The sequence below is a fragment of the Dromiciops gliroides genome, chromosome 2 (assembly GCF_019393635.1).
Source record: "Dromiciops gliroides isolate mDroGli1 chromosome 2, mDroGli1.pri, whole genome shotgun sequence".
Lineage (NCBI taxonomy): Eukaryota > Metazoa > Chordata > Mammalia > Microbiotheria > Microbiotheriidae > Dromiciops > Dromiciops gliroides.
In genome coordinates this window covers 427676825-427694969 of record NC_057862.1, presented here as the reverse complement: position 1 = coordinate 427694969, position 18145 = coordinate 427676825, and the positions used below count along the sequence as shown (strand labels likewise).

The window sequence follows — 18145 nt, the reverse complement described above, 5'->3', positions numbered from 1 at the left end:
CTATTGTTTGTCTTGGCCCCAGGGGACAGAACTAAGAGCAATGCCACTTTTTTTCAAAGAAATGAAAATTTCAGCCAGATTTAAGGAAAAATCTCCTAAAATTCTGAGCCATCAAAAAGTGGAATGGGCTACCTCAGGTGTTAGCCAATTCTCCCTCTTTTGGAAGTCTTCATGTAGGGGCCCAATGCCCACTTGTCCCAAGAGTGTAATAGAGGTGCGGTCAGTCAGGAACAGGTTAGGCTAGATAACTTCGGAAGTCCCGTATGGATCTTAGATCTTGTGAGGTAATGAGGGATAAGTCATGCCATCTCTAGGAGTGGGGAGGGGAGAGAGGAAGGGAGAGAATTTGGAACTCAAAATTTTAAAAAACAAATGTTAAAAATTTTTATATGTAATTGGGGAAAAATAAAATAAAACACTAGAGAAGGCTAAAAAAGAAAGAAAGAAAAAAGGCTGGAAGCAGAGTTTGGAGCCAAATTGTGGGAGGCCCTAAATGCCAAGGACTGCCAAAGACTAAGGATTTGGTATTTTATCCCCTAGTTAATGGGGAAACCAATGAATGTTTATGAGCAGAGGAAGAAATGGTCCGAGCTGTGCCTTAGAAAAAAAGATTTCCATGCCTATTTAGAGGATAGGGTCTAGAAAGTGACATAAAAGATAAGACTATTAACAGTATTAACACTTTTACAAATAATTCTGCTGATGATTCTCCCAAGACTTTTAATACTAATAAAAGGCATTACTGCAATTATGGGGCTTCACAGATGGGGGCCTGGTATCACTAACAGCCAGAGAGAGCTGTGTCATATATGGCCAGATTCCTGGCCGCACATTATGATGTCCTTCAAAAGATGTGTCCAGTGTAATAAACTGGAAAAAAATGTGTTTTGTCATCTTTCCCCAGGATTTCTTTAGGTTATCTCTTGTTTATATAGCCTTCAGCTTGTCTCCTCCTCCTCCTCCTCCTCCTCCTCTTCCTCCTCCATCTCCTCTTTTCTACACAGCTCTCGCTTGGAAGCTGGAACTGAGGTGCCAGGGCCCTCCACTAAGCAGGGACAAGGTCTCAGACAAGTGAAAAGCTGATTCAGAGAGCGCCATTGGATCTGAATCTTCAACATCCAGAAATCTACTTAGAAACAAGAGAGAAAAACAGCCTTCTGCCCTGTGGGTATTTTTTCAAGGTGCTTGATTTTAAAAAGATGAGACAAGTGCCCATTGTTTTCACTTCACTTTCAGTGCAGGTCTACCAAAAAGAAAAGAATGCCTTCAATTTTTCCATAGCTTTAATACCTTTCCATGTCCATTATCTATTTGTGAGTTAGGGAGGTCAGGACCTATTGTTTCTAGTCTTCAGATGGGAAAACTGAGACCCAGGTGGTATGAGGCCTTGAAGGTCATGTAAATTAGTAGCACAGCAAGGGCCTAGAACCAGACAAGGCCACTGTCCACCGTCCAGATTCACTGTATCCAAAGGATGGCTTTCACAGATACTATGAAGACACAGAAAGGAATTTTGAAATTCTCAATGAAAGTCCAGGTTCCAAAATGAGGGAATCTTGGAAATAATAGGCTAGAACTGAAGTTTTCTGACTCGTGGTTGCTGTGCCACACCAGAATCACTGCCTTATTCCATTGCTTTATTCTCTGAGGTCTGGGTACAGAAGTGGTGACATGAGCATAATTTTGGTTTTGGAACCATTTTTCTACCTAGGCATTCACATCCCAGAAAGCTCAAGCTTTCCTCTGTAGAATTGCCCCTGGACTAGGCAACAATCGCCTGACTGTTCTTGCTACCTCTATTATTTCTCCACCTCCAATTCATTTTATCCATTTTGGGAGATTAATCCTCTGATTGTATCACTTGGTAGCTCAAAAACCTTCAATAAGAATGCCTGAAAGTCCTCTCTTTTATTGAATTCCCATTTTTTCGCCTGAGGGATTATAACCAGTTTTGCTGGATCCGTGATTCTTGGTTGTAATCCCAGTTCTTTTGCCCTCTGGAATATCATATTCCAAACCCTCTGATAGCTCAAAAACCTCCAATGGCTCCCTATTGACAAAGGGCCCTCCATAACCTGCTCCTTCACTACCTTTCCAACCTTATTTCAATCTGTTCCCCTTCATTTAACCAAAACTTCAATCAAAACATTCTACCCAATAATTCCCAAGAACAGTCTAAATTTCTAAGTCTATATACCTCTGTTATTTTCCCCTAAAGTACAAGTCAGACCATGCCACACTCCCACTGGATACACTCTGATGGCTTCCTATTGCCTTCAAGATTAAATGGAAGCTCCTTTGTTTCATTTTTAAAGCACTTGACCACCTGGCCCCAAACTACCTTCCCGGTCTACATAGACTCACACATACATATACCATATGTAGAAATTGTTACTTTTATGAAAAAAGTTTATTGTGTATGTATGTATATATGTGTATATGTATGTATAAATGTGTGGATATATATATATACATATACATATATGTGTATAAACATATGTCCACAATGTATAATATTCTCATTCTTGTGCTCTCTGGTTTAACCAGCCTTCTTGCTGTTCCTCACACATGAAACTCCATCTCCACATCTTTGCATTGGCCATATGCCATGCCTGGAATGTACTCCCACCTCACTTTTCCCTCTTAAAATCACTTTTGGGGAACAGTTAGGTGGCGCAGTGGATAAAGCACCAGCCCTGGATTCAGGAGGAGTTCAAATCCAGCCTCAGATACTTGAAATTTACTAGCTCTGTGACCCTGGGCAAGTCACTTAACCCTCATCGCCCTGCAAAAAGAAAAAAAGAAAGAAAATCCCTTTTGGTCTTCAAAACGCTTCCTAAGCAAAAACTTGTTTGATCCAGTAGCCAGTGTCTAGCCACCCTCCCAAATTGGCTTTGTAGTCTCTCCTCTCTCTCCTCTCTCCTCTCTCTCTCTCTCTCTCTCTCTCTCTATATATATATATATATATTTTTTTTTTCCCTCATACTTTCATTTCTGTATTTATTTGTACACATTGTCTTCCCCAAAAGAATGTGAGTTCCTTGAGGGCAGGAACCAGTTCACTTTTCTTCTTTGTATCTCTGTAACCTAGTGCAGTGCTTAAAGGCACATTGTTGGCACTTAACAAATGTTTGTTTATTGCTTGATTGATGATGTTTCATGCTTCCGATGTGCTTCTTCTCCTCTTTACCTCTGCCTGTTGAAATCCTAGCCATCCTTCAAGACTTAAAGGCCACCTCCTCCTTGAAATCCTCTTTCCAGAATTCTCCCAGTTAGATGTTCTCACCCTCTTCTGAACCCTCATAGCCCTTTACATCATACTTTGCCCTGGGGTTATAGTTGTGTGCATGATTTATCTCCCCTAGTAAGTTCTTTAGAATGAAAGAGTCGGGGGGCAGCTAGGTGGTGCAGTGGATAAAGCACCAGCCCTGGATTCAGAAGGACCTGAGTTCAAATCTTGTCTCAGACACTTGACACTTGTTAGCTTTGTGACCCTGGGCAAGTCACTTAACCCTCATTGCCCTGCAAAAAATTAAAATAACATTAAAAAAACATAAAAAAAGAATGAAAGAGTCCCTGAGGGACTCTTATTTACTTTTGTAACCTACCCCCAGTCCATTTTTGTCAAATATGTGAGTGATATATTATATATATATATATATATATATATTTTTTTTTTTAACAGAAAGGTGCCCATGTTTGGCCTGGAAGCCATATGGAGAAATGAAAAAGTAGTTGGCCACATTCGGAGGGCAGACTTTGGCTTTACCATCAATAAAACCATCGCCTATGGGTATATCCAGAACCCAGAGGGAGGTCCGGTGAGTACTTGGGGGGTAACTCAATTTAAAAAACTGAAAATCCAAATTCTTTCAAAAAGAGACATGCAGAATGGTGTCAAGAACAGCATTCTGTCTCAGAAGGATAACAAAAGGATGAGTTGTTTTTCCTCCAAGCTTTTTTCTGTAATAAGCCAGAGAAGGCTGTGAGACCTACAGGAAAGGCAGAGAAGAAGAGAGCTGGAAGTCCTCCCATACCCACTCAGTCCTTGGCACTCTACTCCATACCACCAGCTCCCCAGAGGCCCTGGGCTCCAGCTATGGAAAAGCTCAGGGGGGAGGAAGACATTTCTGACAGGGCGTGATGATGGATAAGGCCTTGAGCAGAGAGGCCTCTGCTGGAGGGAGGAAGGGAGAGAAGAGGAGAGGCAGATCAAGATGGAAAGCTGGTGCAGTGACATGAATGACTCATGTAAACTGTATCTCCAGGCTGAGCTGCCTGTTGTTTTTTGTATTTTCTTTTAAGAGACTCTGACTTTTGAAGCACAGAGTTTATGTTAGTCAGAATTGAGGACAGAGCCAGAGGATAACAACTCTTCTTTCCTAACCCCAAAAGAATGAGATTTTTAAATGCCATCTCCATCTTACTCAAAGGATAAGACCAGGGCAACCAGTGACCCAAACTCTGTTCCTTCAAATCTCAACCACTGTTCCTACCTTCTACTCAAAAAATGTCTTTTCTTTAGTCATCCTAAATCCTTTCAGAATCCTCACTTCTCTCTCTGTCTCTCTTATTTTTCTACCATTTTAAAAACGAAACTTTGTCTCTATCCCATCTTCTCTATGGTCTGTGCATATAGGCCTTTAACAACTGTTGGTTAAGCTGAGTGCTTAATTGGCTGGTTGGTTGAATGAGCAAATGAATGCTCTTTCAATTTAACAAAATATTTAAGTGCTTACTATGTGCATTTCTCTTATGTGTTATTTCATTATATGGTTGTTAATAGTTTGCAATTCTTTTGTTTGTTCACATCTTTCGGTCCCTTATCTAATGGGGAAATGGTTTTTGATCCCACCTGCTATTTTGGATGCCAAATCTTTATCTTAAAGATCTGATAAAACTATTTTCTCCATTCATTCATTTGCTTCCTTTCTTATCCTAGATGCATTAATTTTGTTTGTATAGAAGCATTTCAATTTCTAATAGTCATTATCATCTCTACTCTTTGTATCCTTCTGTTTTCTTAATTCATCAACATTACTAAGACTTTACTTTCTTCCCTTCATAGTTTTTACCTAAAAGTCAGCCAGTTCAACTTTTGCTTTTGACTCCCTAGCCTACTATTCACACCCAGCCAATTCTCCAATCTAGATTACCCCCACCGATCACTTTATCCATCAAATTACCAAGCTCTGTCTGTGCCATCTAGATCTGCTATAAATTCATGTTATCTAATCTGAACTGGGCCCTCACTGTTGCATATGAAACTTATTCTTCTCTAGTCTATTCCTCTTAGTGGCTATTCCCCCAAAAGTCTCTTCTCTCCACAAGCCTTTCCCATACCCTCAGAGATATCCTTACCTCCCGCTGGCCTAAGAAAATGATGGCTATGTATCATGATCCCCTTCAACCCTCACTCCACACTTCAGCACTCTTCTCTGTCCTCAAAAGAGAGCCTCATTTACTCCTACCTCTGAGGAACAGGTGGCCAAGGCTTTTCCCTCTACCTATCCCTCCTTTCTTTTCTAAGAGCTTGCCCATCTCTTTCCTTTCATCTTTAATCTCTTCTGACCTACTTGGCTTTCTTAAATGTCTACAAATAGATCCCATCCTTAGATAATTAGTCAAATGACCTTTATATCTCTTCAAGTCATCCCATATCTTGCCTTCTTTTCACTGCCACACTTCTAGAAAGAATCATCTCTACTTATTGCCTCCAATTCCTCATTTCTTGAACACCCACTCACTTAACTTCTGGCTTTGGACCCCACCACTTGCCTGAAACCACCCTTTCCAATGTCACCAAGTATCTCTTAACTTCTAATTATGACAGCTTTTTCTCAGTTCCCAGCCTCTGGGACTTCTCTGTATCTGTTAATGATGTTGACCACTCCCTCCTTCCATACATTCTTTCCTTGCTTGGCATCCATGAGATGAATGCAGTTTGGTTCTCCTTCTACCTGTATGGCTGTTCCTTATCAGTCTCTTTCATGGATTTTCATTCGTCTCCTGCCTGCTTAACACGGGTGTCCTCCATGGTTCTAAACATCTCCACGTACACACACTGTAGAAATCACAAAATTGGCATGTTCAAAACAGAGCTCAACTCCTTCCCCTGAACCTGCCCCTCCTTCAAACTTCCTTATTTTTGTTGATAATCACTCAGGTTCAAACTTCAGGGTTGTCCTTGACTCTTCCCTCTTCTCTACCGCCCTCAGCTAGTCAGTTTTTAATTTGCGTTGATTTTACCACTATACTTCTGTCATTCCATTTGTTTCCTTCTCTCCACACACACAGCTAGTATCTTCTAGTTGCTGCCCTCATCACCTCTGTTATAACACCTTCCTCACTGGTCTCCAAATGTGTCATCTTCCCTCTCTAGTTCATCCTCTACAAAGCTGCCAAACTAATCATCCTTAAGACCACAGGTAGCCTGACACTTGAAGCATTTCCTAAATCCGTATAGTTGGAGAAACTAGCAGCATAAAAAGGGAGAAAGAGTGGGTCTGCCCTTCCATTTGAGAGTGCTTTTCAGGGTGAGAAACACTGTTATTATCCTCATCATCAATAATAAATTCTCTGAGCACCAATTACAATGTTTTGAAAAGGGTGAGAGATGAATGGAATGATTTTCAATACTTGGACTTTCTGTAGGAAATGTATTGAAAGGAAAAGCTCTCAGTTCAAATTTTTTGGAAGAGAAAATTGGACCTTCCAAACCAGGCCCCACCCCCCCAAACCAAAACCAACTCTTCTTCACAAACAAAATCAATGCAACTAAGATAAGAAGAGAAGCTGTAGACCTATAATTTTATTTGTATAGGGAACTCCCAGGTGAGGAATCTACTTCTACAAATGCAGGTCAGTACTTATTCTGTAATTTAGGGTTTACTTGAGTTGCCTAGAGCATTGAGAGGTAAGTTAAGTGACTTGCACAGATTCACATAGTCAGAATGTCAGAGGCAAAACCTGAACCCAGGTTTTTCTGGTTCTGAAGCTCCTTCTCTATCTACTATACTATCTCAATGATGATGGTGGTGGTGGTGGTGGTGGTGACAGTGGTGGTTATGATGATAAAAATGAAAACTTGTGGAGTTTTTTGTTTGGGTCTACATTTATGCTTTCTTCAGAGTGGAGGACTCCTAGCAAGGAAATTTCCTCCACTAAAATAGATTGGCAACTTATTTGTAATTTATAATCTTGGAGAATTCCCTGGGGCAACTTAGAGTGCTTATGTTTTTGGTCCATTTTTCTGATTCTGACTGAGGCAAGCCCTCTTTTCACTATGCCCAGCTACCTTGCCAACAACAACAATAATAGCTACTATCTGTATATTATATTTTGAGGTTTACAAAGCACTTTACTCAGCTAATTTCATTTGTTCCTTACAACAGTCTTCTGAGGTAAGTTCTTCAATTATTATTATCCTCATTTTACAGATGAAGGAATTGAGCTCAAAAAAGGCTAAATGAAATGATCTTGTTGTTCAGTCATGTCCAACTCTTGGTGACCCCATTTGGGGTTTTCTAGGCAGAGATACTGGAGTGTTTTGCCATTTCCTTCTCCAGCTCATTTTACAGATGAGGAAACCGAGGCAACCAGAGTCAAGTGACTTGTCCAAGGTGTTCCGTCAAGGAAACATTTTGTTTCAAAGGTCACACAGCTAGTAAGAGTCTGAGTCCAGATTTAAACTCAGGTCTTCCTGACTTCAGACCCAGTACTCTATCCAATGTGCCACCTAGCTGCCCCAAGTGAAATGATCACAATCACATAATTAATAACCAGAAGTGGGATTTGAACCCAGGTTTCTCATGGCTCCAAGTCGAAGTCTCTCTCAGTGAATGAACAATCCTTCAATAAGCGAGCACTGTGTGTTAGATGCTAGGGGTCCAAGCACACCTTAAAGACTCTTAGTCTATTAATGGAGAGTTGGCACAGAATGGGTATTTAATAAATGTATTCATTAAATATACTGTGTTTTCAGCTCTGTGCTGAGTATTGTGGGGGAGAGGACCTATGTCAGGTCAGAGCCAGTTGGGAGAGTCAGTGACAGCACAGAAGATGGTTCCACTTTGGGTCTGGTTGAGGGGATGGAAAGGAGAGGCAGTGCAGAGGACAGGTACAGTTGTACCAGCAGGAAATGATCCTTTCAACAGAGATTGCTGGCTCTGGCTCCTCTGAGTATAGGTGAGTAAAGTGGGCCATAGGGTAGGAGGATCATGCTGGAGGATCTGGGGGGCAGCAGCTGGGGGGATACATTCCCCCATTCACTGCAAGGCGAAATACAGGGTAGGCGATAACTGCAGGGAGAAAGCAGGCCCCCCTAGAGAGGAAACAGGCCCTGCTAGATGTCAGTACCCTGGGAAAATCCCTATTCATATCTTTGCTAGTTACTGCTCTAGAAATAAGGAAAGGGGAAGGTCTTTTAAAATGTGAAGGTTGAACCAGATGCCTTTCTAAAGTTTCTTCCAGCTCCAAAATATGCTATAAGTAGGCCCTTCTGCATGACAGCAACCTGGGAGAAGCTCCACTTATCCCCATGCTAGGCATGGGTAGCTAGGTGGTGTAGTAAATAGAGTAGATAGAGACCCAACTCGCCTCATACATTTATTAGCTATGTGACACTTCACCCTGTCTGCCTCAGTTTATTTATCTGTAAAATGAGCTGGAGAAGGAAATGGCAAACCACTCCAGGATCTCTGCCAAGAAAACCCCAAATGAAGAGTTGGACATTACTGAAACAAGAGAGGGAAAAGGGCCTTTAAAATATGAAGATTGAGGGGGCAGCTAGGTGGCACAGTGGATAAAACACTGGCCTTGGATTCAGGAGGACCTGAGTTCAAATCTGACCTCATACACTTGACATTTACCAGCTGTGTGACCTTGGGCAAGTCACTTAACCCTCATTGCACCCCCCCAAAAAATATATATATGAAGATTGAACTAGATGACTTTCTAAGGTCCCTTATAGCTCTAAACCTATGAGCCATTAAGCTCTAGAAATCAGTGAAGGGGATTTAAGTAATTTACAGTTTCATTTAGTGACCAAGATTTACCATTGCACCCAGTTCACAGTTGTTTCAAGTCAAATCATTAAGTGAATGAATGAATGAATGAAAAAGCATACATTAAATAATACTGTTTGCTAGACATTGTGTTAAGTACCAGGGATACAAAAATACAAAGACAGGCAGTCTCTACCCCCAAGTAGCTTACATTATGATAGGGAAAAACACATAGAAGCCAGTGGTGGCCAGGGGAATGAACCTCTCACCACTGATATGTCAGAGTCAGTCAGTCAGTCAACAACTATTTATTAAGCTCCTACTATGCACCAGGCACTATGCTAAATGCTGGGGATACAAAGAAAGGCAAAAACAGTCCCTGACCTCAAGGAGCTCACAGTCTAATGGGGGAGACAACATGAAAAAACAATTTAAACAGCATTATTGTTTTAAGAACAACTTTGAGCAACTCATTATAAATACCCAAATTAACTACAAAAGACCCATGAAGGAAGACTCTGCATTCAGAAAAAGAACTGATAAACAGAAGTATAGAAAGATTTTACATATAAATGTATATATATATATATGTATATGCATATATATATATACACACACACACACACACACACATATACATGCATATTGCATCTAATGGTAACCTTCTCTAGGGCTGGGGTAGGGAAGGGGAGAAAAGAAAAAAAAGGAGAGAAAGAGAAATGTACATGATAATTTCATTATATATTTAAAAGGAATAGCAAGTTGTACATAATAGATTTATAGTTTCATGTGCCATCATCTTTTTTTAAAAATTCTACTATGTTATGGAACTTCTTGTTTTATTTGATAAATTAAAAATAAATTTTAAAAAATTTCAACTACCCAATATATATAAGAATCCCAGAGGGAATGGAACATTTGTGGGGAGTAAGGATGGTTTGGGGGGATCTGGAAAAGGTCTCAAGCAGAAGGTAAATTTTGAGGTTAGATTGGAAGTAAGTCAGGGAAAACAATAGAAAGAGACTAGGAGGGAGAAAAGGCATGGATTTGGGAGCTGCACAAAGGTCACTGTTGCTGGAGAAGAGTAAAGTATAAGAAGACTGGAAATATAGGAAGGGGAAAGATTCTGAAGGGCTTTTTAAAATTGATGGTGGAGGTAATAGGGAGCCACTGGAGTTGATTGAGTAGGACTGAGGGAGGAGTGCCATGGACAGATGTGTGCTTCAGCAAAATCATTTTGTCTACTCAGTGGAGGCTGGATTGAAGTGAACAAAGAGTGGAGATGGGGGAGATTATTGAGAAGGCTGTTGCAGTAGTCTAAGCCAGTGGCTCTCAAAGTGTGGTTCACCAATTCCTGGGGGATCTGGAGACTTTTTCAGGGTCCTCAAGGTCAAAGTTGTTTTTATAATAATAGCAAGACATTTGCCCATTAAAATACTCTTCCCTGTATGAGGCCAGATTTTCTTCGTATACTTCAACCAAAACATATTCAATAAATTAAATACAGAAGCAGATATGAGTCCAGCTGTCTTTTGTTATGCTAAGATTTAAAGAGATTTGCAAAAATATATAAAACAATGCAATCATTGCTATTTTTGTTTTTAGATAGTATCGTTATTTTCATTAAAACATGTTCTATCAATTTTCAATGGGTTTATTATTATCATAAGTTTAGTAAGTTAATATTTTAAAATGTTATCAGTTTTAATTTCTTATAAGTAAAAGCTCTGTAGGATCCTCAAAAAATTTTAAGAGTCTAAAGGGGGACTGACACCAAAAGTTAGGGAATTGCTTGTCTAGGCATTCAGTGATGAGAGCCTGCACTTGGGTCGTGGTTATGGATCTGGGGAGAAGGAGGTGTGTAAGAGAGATGTTGTGAAGGTCAAAATGATAGGACTTGAAAACAGATTACGTTTGTGGAGTGAGTTTAAGAGAAGAGTCCCTGTGTATGATATGGTATGAAGAGAAAGAATAGTCTGAGGTTTGGGGCTCATGAGATGATATATTATTGTTGAGTCATTTCAGTCCTGTCCAACTCTCTGTGACCCCATTTGGGGTTTTCTTGGCAAAGATACTAGAGTGGTTTGCTATTGCCTTCTCCAGCTCCTTTTACAAAGTAGGAAACTGAGGTAAACAAGGTTAAGTGACATGCCCAGCTAGTTGGTGTTTGAGGCCAGATTCTGAACTCAGAAAGATGAGTCTTCCTGATTCCAAGACCAGTTATCTATCCACTGGGCTATGTAGCTGCCCTATGAGATGATATAGTGGCTGCCTATATGAGCTAGGTTTTGCTCACTCAGTTACCCCAATTAAAACAACTGAGCTCTAGGACAGAAGTTTCAAAGATTAATAAATTCACTTCCCCAGGGCCTGGGGCAAGGTTTGGTGGAAAGAATAACAAGGTTTGGAGTCAAAATTTAAATCTCAGCTCTGTGACTTACTACCCATCTGACCTTGCAAGTCATCCACCCCTTTGGACTTTAGTTTCCTCAGCTGTAAAATAATTAGGTTGGGATACCACATCTTCTACCACAGATGAAGAACTCTAAGGGTCCTTAGAAGTCATCCAGTCTAGAGACACCAAACTTAAGCCATGCCAGATTTAAATATAATTGGCAAATATTTACCAAAATAAATAAAAATAAAATACAACATAGATCATGGCTGTGGTTTTCTAAGTCACAGTGCACCCCCTGGGCATCTGTTTCCATTTGAATTTGACCCCATTGAACGGTTCACCATTTTACAGAAGTCTCTCTTTGACCCAAAGAAACTGGGACTTGCTTAAGGTCACAGTTCATCTTGCTTAAGTAGTAGAATCAAGGTTTCTCCCAAGCCCAAGTCCTACAGTGTATTACAGCATGTAATTGAGTTAAATTGTATTGTAAAGAGTCTAGGGGCGGCTAGGTGGCGCAGTGGATAGAGCACCGAACCTGGAGTCAGGAGGACCTGAGCTCAAATCCGGCCTCAGACACTTAACACTTACTAGCTGTGTGACCCTGGGCAAGTCACTTAACCCCAATTGCCCAGGGGGAAAAAAAAGAATCTAAGTGCTCTTGGAGCTCAGGTATGGGTGAGGACTAGAATAATCAGGGAAGGCCTGAAGGGCCTTGAATCAGACCTTGAATGATGAGAACTCAGAGAAGGGAGAGCAGGAGTGAGACAGCAGGAACAAAGGTTACAGGAACAATCCAGCTCACACTGACACAAGTACATTCCTATCTACTTTGGGCTTGCCTTGCCCAAAGTACAAATAAAAGCTTGAATGGACCCTGACGTCCTTAAAAAAATATGTGAGAGATTTGCTCTCAGTCATTCACCTTCCAGCCAGGGCTGCTTAAGGCCAAATTGAAAACTATGCAAATTGATAGTGGCAATGTCGTGGGTGGCCCTCCTCTTATTATCTCCCTTTACCAATCCTCCCATTCCACAGGCTTCCTTAGCCACAGACCCAGAAGGTTTCCTGCAGGAAAGGCAGTGTTCATTAAGCAGACATTAATGGGAGACATTAATCTCTCAGCTGGGTGTGATAACTTCCAGCCTGATTTACATGCTAATTGAAGTCCGCATCAGGGAAAAAATGAGAGAAAGGGCGTGTGTGTGTGTGTGTGTGTGTGTGTGTGTGTGTGTGTGTGTGTGTGTGTGTGTATTGGGGGTGAGGGAATGGAAATGGCCAGCAATCCAGACTTTTCTGACAGAAGCCATATGGAAGTTCCCAATTTACCCCCCAACCCAGGATTTGGTAAAGGGCACAGAACCTGCCCCCTTGAGCACTGTGGGAATTAAAAGGGGGTTCGTCTCCAATGCCTTGCCTCTTTTTTCTTTAATTCATCTCCCTCTCCTTCTGCTTCCACCCATAGGCCCCTGGTGTTCTCAGGTGCTCTGGAAAAATAATCAGATACACTAATTCACCCTGAGGTTTTAATGAACTAATCATATAGCATTCCTTCTGGGGGAATTTATTTTTTAAAAGAGGACCCCAAGGAGAGAAAACAACACTATGGCATTGGGAAAAATGGAGCATGAGGAATGGATTCACATCTCGGCTTCCACACTTATTAGCTACAAGACCCTGGACAAATTACTTTACCTCTCTGAGTCTCAGTTTCCTAATTTATTAAACTGGATGATACCTACCTATTTAGTAGGGTTGTTGTGGGAGAATGCTTTGTAAACTTTTAAGTTGTCAGTGTAATTTATTGTTATTATTATCATATGCAATATTAGAATTTTTTTTTTCTTGACTAGACCTATGATTTCATGGGTGTCAGGAACTTTCCATGAGGGAAACTCTCTCTACCGATACAAGTAGCAGCTGGTCTGCAACTTAAACTCATTAGTTACCTGTGGGGGCAACAAAAAGTCATCAAGTAAACCTTTCCCCCCAGACACAAGTATGTATGTATATGTGTGTATGTATGCATGCATGTATATATGTGTGTATTGTATATGTATGTACATATGTATGTATGTATAGCTATCATCTACCTATCTTTGTTCTTGAAATTCTATACATACTTAATGATTTCTTCTGAGAAGTCAAGCAACAGGGAATAGAGAGCTGACTTTAAAAGTCAAAAAGAAGGAAAAAAAAAAGTCAAGAAGACCTGGATGTAAGTCTGTATGACCCTGGACAAGTCCCAACCTCTTGGCACCTCCCTTTCCATAAGACTCCATTGAAATGCCAATCTAGTTTTTATTCAACCCTGAAGATGAATTACTTATTTCCCCCCTCACAGCAGAGTGGCTGGGGACTATAATAACAGAATACCATATTATCTTATCAGATGTGGTCACCATATTAAATACTTTTGGCTTTATTGATCATTAACACAAGGGATGATTTCATCTAGAGGGAAGAAAGGGGATTTTTCTTCCTAAAAATTTCCACAATGTAAAAAACAAAATTCATGAATAAAACATGTATTTTAAAAAGTCAATCATGGGGGCGGCTAGGTGGTGCAGTGGATAGAGCACCGGCCTTGGAGTCAGGAGTACCTGAGTTCAAATCCGGCCTCAGACACTTAACATATACTAGCTATGTGACCTTGGGCAAGTCACTTAGCCCCAATTGCCTCACTAAAAACAAAACAAAACAAAAAACCCCCAAAAGTCAATCATGAATTCACTTGGGCCAGAAACCAAAGTTGAATCTCTATCAGGTGGGACCAGAGATTAGCAGATGCCTAATGAAATGCTGAATCCTGTTAAAAAGGATGGTCCCATTTCTAGCTAAGACAAAACCCTCCACACTTAGGATCCCCAGAAGCCAATTACAGTTTGTTGGTATATGACTATACATGTCCAGTACCTATGCATATATAGCACTATACATCACGCAACCATTCATGAATTCATGGTATATTGGCTCCTTTTGCTTATAAAGTTTGTATTATATGAAGATCTGTTTTTCTCAGGCAAGACTAGAGCTGCCAGAAATTATAGCTGTTTCTTTATGGTGCAGAATTAAGGACACTCTTCCAGTAGTTCTAGCCCTGGGTTTAATTGCTGTACAGAGAGAACACACATTTCTAATCGGCCCAAACAGTTCGGCTCGCTGATACAGCAAATGCAGCCAGCCCAGCTGTCACATCTCATCAGCCATACTGGGCTGGACATGACACTCTCTTACTTCTCTATAAGAATTGACTATTTCTGGGACAGGTTGGACTCTTTAACTCACCCCTGGCAGAGTCAGGTAGAGCTTAGCTGGTGAGGGGAGAGCAAAAGGCCAGGGTGTCTGGGAAGTGATTTGAGTTAGCTCTGGCTGCATTTGTTCCACCCCTCTAGGACGTGAACTCAATTTGACTTTGGGTTCTCAGCTTGTCTGTGACCACAGCTGCTCTCAGAGAAAATGAAAAGCCTGCCCATGTTCAGTTGAAACCATCCTTTATAAAAAATTCTTCCTGCTGTTTTCTCAGCAGCCCGGATTTATTGGGGAGCAGGGAGGGAGAGAAGGAAAATGGATTGTTTGTTTGACCTTTGTCTGGTCTTACTACTTCTAGATCCCAAAGAAGTGAAGGCAAAAATCCAACAGAGTTGGCTTCAGTGATATAAAACTCAAGCTTTCCCCAGGAGCAGCATGATAGAGTAATGGAGACATCGTTGGACTTACATACATATGGCCTCAGAAGGCCTGAGGGGAATTGACCATTATATTTAGGGTCAAGGGAGCTGGGTTTGACTCTCTTGCCCTGTTGCTTGCTTACTCTCTCTGTCACTTTGGGCAAATCACATCAGTCCTCTGGGATCCTGATCCGTAAAATGTGGAGGTTGGATTAGGGCATCCCTAAGGTCCCTTACGAAAGACCCCAAATGGTCTTTAGTTTCCATCAAATTGTGAGGGGGTTGGACGAGAGGAGCTTTAAGGTTCTTTCCAGGTATGGGGCTATGGATGAGACCGATAAGCTTCTCTGAGTCTGTTTCCTCTCCTGTAAAATGGGTAAAAATCATACTTTTGTTAACCCAACTCATAGAGTTGTTATGAAGAAAAAATTCTTTGTAAACCATAAAATACCATGGAGTTGTGAATGCATTCATTTATTCATTCATTCATTCATTCATCCATTCATTCATTGTCATTATTATGACAACCAACTTTTTTAAAGCTCATAGGATCTTAGATTGAGAGAGAGAGGAAGATGTATGTCCCATGCCTTCTTCCTTTTTTACTTGGTAGGTGTCCCTGGAGTTTGTGAAGAGTGGTGACTATACCCTTGAGAGGATGGGAGTGATCTACCCTGCCCAAGCTCACGTGAAGTCTCCATTTGATCCAGACAACAAGAGAGTAAAGGGAATATATTAAGTCCAGAAGTCTCTGATGTTGGCTGCCTGGGAAGTGAAAGTACCAGGGGATGATGAAAGGAAGATAGGAACAAGCCTACAGTCATTTCCAGCCAACCAAGGACCAAGCTACCCCAATGGCTGGCTACTAGACATTCCGTGTCCCTTCTCATCTGAGCCCTGAAATTGCCCCTAAGTTCCTCTGCTGTTCTCTGCTTAAAAATCAGAATGAAGCCCAGTCTATTGAAGAAGCTGCTTTCTGGTCATGTTTTGGAGGAACCTTTCAGACTCAGAATTAGGATGGTGGGAAGCACTACTTCGTCAAATATAAAAAATCCTCAAAAATATATCAAAATATCCTCAAATGATGTTTTCCAATTGGTCCCCATTTAAAAAGTTGTTCCATCAACCAGACTATAACCTTTAGTGTATGGACTATTTCTTCTATCCTTCAGAGGGACCTAAGACAGCGTAGCTTCCATGGAAGACATTTAGTAAATACTTAAAAAAAAGGAACTGACATGAATCAATGAGCTTAACATTATAACAAAATCAGGATTCAGGGGCCACTGACCCAGTGGGATTCATTTTCCCGCTCCCAGGGGAAACCCAGGGACTATTAAAGCTGGGCTTTTTTCCTGAGTCCAAAGGCCAGGTTCATAGAAGCTGCACAGTCCTTCTAAACATGATTCTGTTCGACAATAGAACAACCCCTGAAAACAGGCTTTCAGTTATAGGTCTGTGCATCTACAAAAGATTTTCATGTACCATGGGACCTGTTCGTTGCCAGCCTTCTAGAAAGTTTCCACTTAATGGCACTTTCCTTTGTATTTTATATTCTCTATCATTTCAACAAAATTCTTGTTATGCCTTTGTCTTGTCTCCAAATTTGATCTGAAGACCCTTGAGGGAAGGCTCAGATTATGTCTTTGTATCAGTCACTCTTAGGAGGTAGCACAGTACAGATAACATAACACATGCTCAATAAATATTTGTCAGAATATGACAATAATATCTGTGTATCTCATTCCTTAACCTTCTCATTTAATTTGATTCAGTCAGTCATTTCTTGCTAGGGTATAGGGATATGGTTGGGATTATTCACACAGTGCTAGGAATAAACCTGTCTCCAATTAGATGATTATCTCCTCTCTGGGGGAGAAACTTCGATGCCAGAGACACAGGGAACTGGCTATCATCCTTGAATGTATGATGAGCTGGTTCTCTCAAGTACACACAAAGCAATGACGAGGGATTTGATTCCTTGGATACCTCTTGTTCTTTTCTGATTCACGTGGCGCAGTGGAGCTACAGCTTGAGTCAGTCAACATTTTTTAAGCACCTATTCTGTGTCAGCGACTGTGCTAAACACTAAGGAAACAACAAAAAAGCAAAAGACAGTCCCTGCCCTCAAGGAGCTCATCATCTAAGGAGGGAAATAATAAGCAAACGAATATGTATCAACAAGCTCCCTGCAAGATTAATAGGAAGTAATCGGCAGACAGAAGCCACTAGAATTAAGGGGGGTTAGAAAGGGCTTCCTGGAAAAGACAGGATTTTAGTTGGGACTTGAAGGAAGTCAGGGAAGCTGGAAGGCATTGCTGAGGACAGAAAGCACTCTAGACATGGGGGGCAGCCAGTGAAAATGCCTGGGATTGAGAGATAGAAGGGTCTTGTTATGGAGCAGCAAGGAGAGCAGCATCACTGGATGAAAAAGCACATGGCAGAGAGGGAGGTATAAGAAGACTAGACAGTGGGGCAGAGAAGAGGGAATAGGGGGACTAGTTATGAAAGACTTTGAATGCCAAAGAAAATACTTTTTATTTGATCCTGGAGGCAATAGGGAGCCAGTGGAGTTTATTGTAGAGGAAGGGGGCAGCTAGGTGGCGCAGTGGATAAAGCACCGATCCTGGATTCAGGAGGACCTGAGTTCAAATCTGGCTTCAGGTACTTGACACTTACTAGCTGTGTGACCCTGCCTGGGCAAGTCACTTAACCCCCATTGCCCAGCCCCCCCCCCCAAAAAAAGATTAAGGGAATAGGAAATGACACGGCACCTGGGGATGCCATGGTCAGACCTGAACTTTAGGAAAATCACTTTGGAGGCTGAATGGATACTAGATTAGAAAGGGGAGAGACTTGAAATAGGCAGACCCACCATCAGGCTAGTGCAATAGGCCAAGCATAAGGTGATGAGGATCTGCATGAGGGTGGTAGCATTAAAAAAGAGAGAGAGAGATAGAGAAGGGGGCATATTCAAGACATATGGCAAAGGTGAAATGACAGATCTTGACAGCAGATTGGAGATGGTGGGAAGATGTGAGAAATAATGAGGAGACAAGGATGACACCTAGGTT

The 18145-nt window shown here is 41.2% G+C and overlaps 1 protein-coding gene across 1 annotated transcript in view; it reads left to right on the top strand.

Annotated features, from left to right (window-relative positions):
• Positions 1-16800, top strand: part of SARDH (sarcosine dehydrogenase) — a 145519-nt gene extending 128719 nt beyond the window's left edge. Inside the window, 2 exon segments of the mRNA XM_043989221.1 lie at positions 3686-3821; positions 15685-16800. Coding sequence (XP_043845156.1) covers positions 3686-3821; positions 15685-15810 — 262 coding nt within the window. The 3' untranslated portion in view covers positions 15811-16800.
• The last annotated feature ends 1345 nt before the right edge of the window (positions 16801-18145 follow it).